General features: G+C 36.1%; 1 protein-coding gene across 1 annotated transcript in view; it reads left to right on the top strand.

The window, feature by feature from the left end:
- Positions 1 to 3,536: 3,536 nt before the first annotated feature.
- The window catches only part of LOC107671890 (high mobility group nucleosome-binding domain-containing protein 3-like), an 8,440-nt gene continuing 4,606 nt past the window's right edge, over positions 3,537 to 7,370 (top strand). Inside the window, exons 1-5 of the mRNA XM_016464895.1 lie at positions 3,537 to 3,702; positions 5,547 to 5,597; positions 5,802 to 5,831; positions 6,181 to 6,228; positions 6,503 to 6,610. Of these exons, the coding sequence (XP_016320381.1) occupies positions 3,688 to 3,702; positions 5,547 to 5,597; positions 5,802 to 5,831; positions 6,181 to 6,228; positions 6,503 to 6,610 (252 nt within the window). The 5' untranslated portion in view covers positions 3,537 to 3,687. The remainder of the gene's footprint in view (positions 3,703 to 5,546; positions 5,598 to 5,801; positions 5,832 to 6,180; positions 6,229 to 6,502; positions 6,611 to 7,370) is intronic.

Raw genomic sequence — 7,370 nt, 5'->3', positions numbered from 1 at the left:
TACAAATGCATATACTTCACAGTAGTTTTTTTTTTTACACCAACTGAGGGTTTGCGCTGGCGCAAGCTTTTAGCAAATCTGGCCCTAAATGTAAAAAATGTCACCTGTAGGCAAGTAACTTTTAAGGAACCACAGTGTAATAGATGGTTTAAGTCAAACTGTAAGAATGACAATCTAACCCTTGCTGATGTAATCAAAAAGAGTGATTCATATCAAGAATGTACGACCCGTCAAATAGGGAAAACATCCGTTGTGACTTGCATGTCGTCTAAACAACTTATACCTCAGTGGAAAATTCTGAAGTTTATCAGAGACGCTTAAAGGGATTTAGGTACTTGTTTTTTGTCAAAAATCTGACACATAGTGACCTTGCTGGTCATGCTTTTGTTTTGGTGGCTACAAGTTTTGAAAATTGTGGGGGGCAAAAAATCAGGTATTTTGTTTAATAAAAATAATTCATAAAACTTTCATGTTGAGTAAGTAATATTTAAGGACTATAAAACTTTACATTGAGCCCTTGATCGGTGTGGGAGACCAGGTCATTTTGGACTTTTCCTCTGTGTGTTTTTATTGCTGAGAAACCCCCTTGCATACCACATGGAAAGAAGTTAAAGTTAATGTTGTATTTGGATTTTCTCACCATTTTACAAGAACGTGATAATTAGAGCTAGAGGGTGGTATGCATTAGCTGATAGTCTTGTGTAAGATTCAGTTTATGGGTTTGTCTGAAAGGAAGAGCTCTGCACTTTCAGTACTGATATGAGTGTGACAGAGCTTTGCCCTCTCAGAGAGCTACTCTGCGTCTTCTCCCACACAGCACTTTTAGTCTCTCTCCCCTTCTCTCATTTTAGATAAATGTTAAATGTAAAGTTTGTAGTTTATAGATGAAACAATGAGACAAATACTCAAATTATATCTATACAGAGGGACACCCAAAAATATTGACCGTTACAAATGTGTGAATTTCTTTGCATTAGCAAAATATCTAACCAAGTGGCATTTTCTCAAATCTAACAAACCGGTCCCAATTTGAGATTTTGTTGTACTATTTAACATTTTTAAAGCTTCTATTTCTAAGATGTTTGCTTGAAAATTGAACTTGTGCTGATAAATGGCTCTTGGTTTGATATTTTATTATTTAATACAGTGATTCTATGTGTGGTACGTTTACACATATTTTTGGGGGCCACTGTATATGTTTTTGTTTATGTTACGCGGTATGATCCTTTTTACTTTAACCATTTAGTAACCAGAAAACTCTGAAGTAATCTGACTTGCCCTTGAATTCTCAGCTAATACAGTGTCTTTGTTGGTCTGCTTTCACATAATGAGTTTTCATTTTTATAAATGCGGGGTTATCTGTGAGAATGTTTCAAGTGGTTGTGTTAAATTTTTTTAGTGTAATTAGAATATATGTTTTGCTCTATACAAACATTTCAGGGTTTCTCAAGTACTGAGACATCTGTTGTGAAATACTAGAAATAATGTGGTTGATGTTGCTAATCGTGATTTTTAAATGAGGGATGTCACAATTTATACATGGACTTAAAGCGAAGATAGATCTACATTTGAAATATACTGTAAACACGAATCAAATACTTAACTATGTTTCATTTGCAAAAGACTCCCAGACTTTTCATCTCATGGCCACCATTACTCAACTTTTTTAAAAGAACAAAATCTGGCAATAGTCTAGAAATTCTCACTGCAAACTGACTGTGATCTATAAATTGCTATGCTTTTAATGGTGATCCATCAGTTTTCCAAAGCACTGTAGCATGTTACTGTAGCGCTAAAATGGTTAATTGTGAAAGCAAATTCTATTATTTATGATATTATAATGGCTTGAGGTTGATTTTGTGCATGTTTTTTGTTTGTTATCTGACTTTGTACTGTATAATAGATTTTGAAATAGTGATCCTCGATGATCATTCAAATACAGTTTTTATGGTTAAAGTGTGTTTGTTACGTCTTTCCACAAACTTTTGAAAGAGAGATGTCATCAACATCATACACACTGGAATACGCATAACCATTAGTCAGCACATGACATTGTGTATGGAGTGATCTCCAGAATCAGATCCATAGACGTGTGTCCTAGAAATGTATGTTTGCTACGTGAACATCCTCTGTCATTAACAGGAAACCTCTGATTGTCTTCTCTGGAGTGGCAGCAAGCTTCCAGAGGTACATGTGTGTTGTGAAGCATGGTAGAATGTTAACCATTGTCAAATTACTATAGAATGTTATCCATTGTAAGGTTGTGGCAGAGACAATGGCCACCATTGTGGAGGGATGCTATTGTGAGCTTGGGGGCGAATGGTTCTGTGCATTTAACCTCAATCACATGACTGTCGTGTGAATCAGTTATATCAATGATGAGACAATTATAGGTTTATAGTGTGAATCTTGTGACACCTGTCAAGAAAATGTCACATTTCTGTATGTAACAATTCATAAAGATGTTTTGCCATATATCAGAGATGCCCAAACCAGGGCCTGTGGGCCAAAGTTGGCCATGATAAACTTTGATTTAGCCCGCTATGTAATAACACAAGGACAGGCAAAATAGGAGGAAAAAAAACATGCCACTGAAGCATATATTCAATTATAGTTTATATTTTGGTTTTAACATTTTTTGTTTTATTTTTGCATTGAAATGTTAAAAAGCAATTATTACTAAAATTTATTAAAATACCTTAAAATAAAAAATATATTTACATTTTTCTTTAATTATTTCATTGTATTATAATATAATTGGATATAATGCAAAATGGCCCTCAGACAGGTTTGATTTTTGGCCCTTTGTATTATACGTTTGGGCACCTTTAGGCCTGTATAAATAATGAACCATGCCATGAAGATATTTTTGCAACATATATTAATTATTATTATTATTATTTATTAAATCATGGTAGTATTTATTGTATTACTTTTAATGTATGCTTATTTAAATAAGGACATTTTTGGTCTTGTGTATTACAGTCATTTTAAGGTAATTTTCTCTTTTGATTTTGGGGTGAAATGTGGCCTTGTCTGTGACCTTTCTGTGAGATTTATACATTTTAGGTTGTAATATTCCAGTTTCAACATTAATTTCCTTAGTTCATTCATGCTTATTTAACAGGAGTGATACTGAAGTAGAGACGTCAGCTGAGGTAAGTAAATGTTATTCTGTGATTCGATACGTTGCAGATTAATGGACACCATTTCTTTTTTTCAGTGTACACTTGCATTTCTTTTGAGGCCGCGCATACGTTTCCCATACAGCCGAGCGTGCGGTGTCAAGCGTGGATTGGTGTGTCGTCGCTTTATCCCCCTCTCACGCGGACCTTTAAACCCATCCAATACAAAGCGCTATCATTTGCATACAGAGAGCGCGTAACCAATGAGGTTGAGCGGCTGAAGAGCTTTCCTAAAGTCAAACCAATCTCTGAGCGCGTTATATTAACATATTTGCCTCGCAGACCAATCGCTCTGAGGAATGGCGGTTAAGTGTGGACCGAACTGACCAATGGACAAAGACGAGGGTAGAGTCTGAGGTCTGCATAATATTAACATGTTATTACCAGAGGTGTTTTAGATATTGATCCTGTATTCGGTCGTAGTTAAACTGGCTTCCCCACCTCACAGGTCCATACCTGCTTTTCTAATTTAATAAGACAAGTGACAGGAAATTTTGTAAAAATGCCCAAGAGGAAGGTAAGCTAGTTTATATTTAACATCTTGATTTTCCCTGGTTTTTTAAGAAATAGCGGCTCGCGTTTCAACGACGAGAACGTACGCAGCGTCGAGCAGGTAAGACGAGGATCAAGTTTTTAAAAGCGTTCTATCCTAATCCGCGGTTTGGATTATGGAATCCTGCAGAAGCAATGGAACGTTCGGTCTTCATTCGATCATCGTCACACTTGCTGATTTCCTCCATGATAGTTGGCGGTTTAATAACCCGATGCCTCTTTCGCAGTGAAGTCGCCACTTTGTGCGTACTTGTGCTGAATGTCACTTTGCGGTGATGCTTCAGTCGCTCTCGGTTAGAATCAAAACCGAGCGCTCTGCTCTCGCCGAATGCGTACTATACTCACTCACCTCCATTTTGAGATGTTCGTTTTTTATTAGCTCATTTTCGTCGATCGATAGAGGTCCTCATTATTTTTGTATAGCCATGTTTGAACCGACAGGCTCTTCCTCCACCCCCATTGCGGAGCGGCAGACCCGTATGTAACCGAGCGCTTTTTCAGTCACAACTCTTTCTCGCCTATAAAGGCGATTGTGGCGGTTAGACAAAACAAAACACTGTTGAACTGTGGACTGTGGGCGGGTGGGTCTTCCAGAAAATAAAAATCCATTGAGATTGCACTCCTGCTTTATCAAGTAGAGATGTGTTCATGATAGAGGCACTGAAGCGTGAGTTACCCTAGGGGGAGCATCTCTTCAGTTAGTGAGGCTGAACAAATAATGGACACGTTACAAGAATAGGCGCCAAAATAATGCTTTCCACCAAATATAAAATCAAATAAAAAAAATTAAGTGCGTTTTAAGTTTTTTTTTTTTTTTTTGAGCTGCCTACCATCCAGACAAAGTTAAACCACAGAAGGTCAAATTATATGAGCGGTTTTATTTTCTATTCAGTTTATAGTGTTGGTTTAAAATAATGATTTGTTTGTTTCCCCCCATGTATAAACATTATATAAACAAAATATAATTAGTCAAAATTTATTGAAACAAAGAAAAATGAGAAAATTAAATTATATTATTTAAACGTTTTTCTGCCATGGTGTAAATATTATCTTTTGGGTCTCAACATTTTTTTTTAAGTGTCTTTGTAAGGTTGTATGTATCAATATTGCAGCTAAAATGTAGAACACAAAGAAATAGTATGTTTTTGGTCGTTAAAATTACCTCATTAAATATTTCATCACAATGAATTGACTATCAGCAGATTATGTCCAAACGACATTTGTTGTATGATTCAATGGTTGGATACAACTGAGAAGGTGTAGACCTCTGAGGTGAAGCTACTTTATTAAATAATGGTTCATAACATATCAATAGTTCTCACACCAAGAAAAGATGAGATTTGTGTATCTAATTCTCTCATGTATACACATGTATATATAAAATTTGAGTATATTATGAAATGTAATAAACACAGATCTATATTGGCAACCAGTTTATTTGAGAGTGAAGATGTGGCATATTAAATTGTGCCCAGAGCATTAGCAAACTACCAGAGACAAATTACCAAACACACCATAGACCTATGTAACATCTGTGACCAAAGCGGTGTATCTGATTATACCAGTGAAGTCTGACAGACAAAAGCTACTGAACATTGTGTATGAACTGAGATGAATTAGCATTATCTTTGCAAGTGTCAATTTATCAGTTAAAAAGATAACCTGTTAGCATCTAAAGGGTGATAAGTACTTTGTCTCAGAAGTCTTTTAGACTCTTATTTAATCTGTACCTGTCACATGAAATAAAATGTATTTGTGTGAAGAAATGTCTATATGTACAAATTTTGCATGTTTGTTTTGTCTGCACAGTCACCCGAGGGAGCAGAGGCCAAAGACGCCACCAAAGTTACAAAGCAGGAGGTAAACTACCATTCATATTCATTTCTTTTTCAAATGTAGAACTGTTAACAGTGCAGTTTAACCTTAAATATCAGTTTATGTACATATTTGTTTGACTGACATTGCTGATGCCAATAAAATCTATTAAAAATGTCATTATTGTGGTTTAGCTATTGCAAATTTGATCAACTTTCTGCACGCTTTCAATGTTTCTTCTTCTCTTAGCCCACTCGGAGGTCAGAGCGTCTTTCCTCAGTAAGTGTCTTTTCTTTCATCCATATGCCCAGATGTCATTTGCATATCCCCTAGAAGGGTTAAAAAGCAGTGGAAACCAGTTCTAGGAACAAGTTTGCCATAAACATGAGCAATATAGTGCTATCACATGCCCTCTAAGCATCCTCAACTTACAAACACATTGATAGTGTCTATGTATTATTCAATGATACAGTTTAGATGTGTTTGCTTTAATTGAACTTGTACCTAACTACTTTATTATCGTGTTATACATAAATTTACCACTTTTTGTGGCCTTTGTGTTATCAGTTTTGAAATCCTTACACTGTTTTTAACTTCTTTCTTCCTGTTGTTTTCTTTCAACCCGTAGAAACCAGCTCCTAAACCTGAACCAAAAGCTAAAAAGCCAGCTGCCAAGGTAATAGGTCTCTTTTCTTATTTTCTGTCTCTATCTTTGTGACATTTTAGCATGTTTTTGCATGTGCTTTGCATTGTAGGTAAGTTCTTTCCTGAATATATGAAAGCATGTTGATGAAGTTTGTGTGTTGTATGGATGATATTAACTTTTTAGTAGCATTTCCACAGTAGAGAGAACTGGCGTGATCTGGTGCTGGCCGGTGTATTTTGGAGCAATTAAACTGGTTTGGGACAGAATTATTTAACCCGTTGTCCCATTTGTGTTTTCTGCACAGAAGCCATCCAATGACAAAGCGGTAAAGGAGAAGAAGGGCGGAGCCAAAGGAAAGAAAGAGGAGAAAGAATCTGCGCCCACTGCAAATGGAGAGACCAAGCCAGAGGAGGTGAGCTAACTCTTTTTGGTTGCTAATACCATTGTGTTGCATTTGCAGTAAGACCTTATGAATGTTTGGCCATTTGAGAAGATAGAGGGAATATCTATGTGGCCTTAATAGAGAAAGCGTGTGAAATTACTCATGAAGAGCACAGATTAAGTATGAACGTAGTTTGGTGGTAGTAAGATATTTTGATGTTTTCGAAAGTGTTCTCCAAGGCTGCATTTATTTCATCAAAAATACAGTAAAAATAAATATTGTGATATGTTACAATTAGGGCTGAAACGATTCCTCGAATACCTCGAGTAACTCGAATACAAAAAATCATCGAGGCAAATTATTTGCCGTAAATCAATATGGTGGCTAGTTATAATGTCCCTACGTTAGCTATGTTTTGTGAAAGACTAAACGCCATTGTCCATTAAAATACCACAGAAAGAAAGTTAGTCAATATCACACGAAGAGTGCCAGTTTTCACCTCTAAAATCAGCATGATTACAAATGTGATTTTATTCAACAGTTCAATAAACAAGAAGGTAATATTATGAGACTTACGTTTTAGACACTATATTGCCTGTTTTTGCTTTATTTTGCCAACAATAAAAATTCCAAACACAGCCACAGCGTTGTTTTGCGTCTCTGAGCAACATGATGGTGTTTCGTTCCTGAATGAATCAACCGTTTAAATGATTCGGTTCAATCGCAATGACTCCCTTCTTAACAGTGACTTGCTGCCACCTGCTGGCGGTTTTAATTTCACATTTAAAGT

This window comes from Sinocyclocheilus anshuiensis, unplaced genomic scaffold (assembly GCF_001515605.1).
Source record: "Sinocyclocheilus anshuiensis isolate Anshui unplaced genomic scaffold, SAMN03320099.WGS_v1.1 scaffold1089, whole genome shotgun sequence".
In the NCBI taxonomy this organism is placed as follows: domain Eukaryota; kingdom Metazoa; phylum Chordata; class Actinopteri; order Cypriniformes; family Cyprinidae; genus Sinocyclocheilus; species Sinocyclocheilus anshuiensis.
Note: the sequence above shows the minus strand (reverse complement) of the source record. Positions and strands in the feature narration are given on the sequence as shown.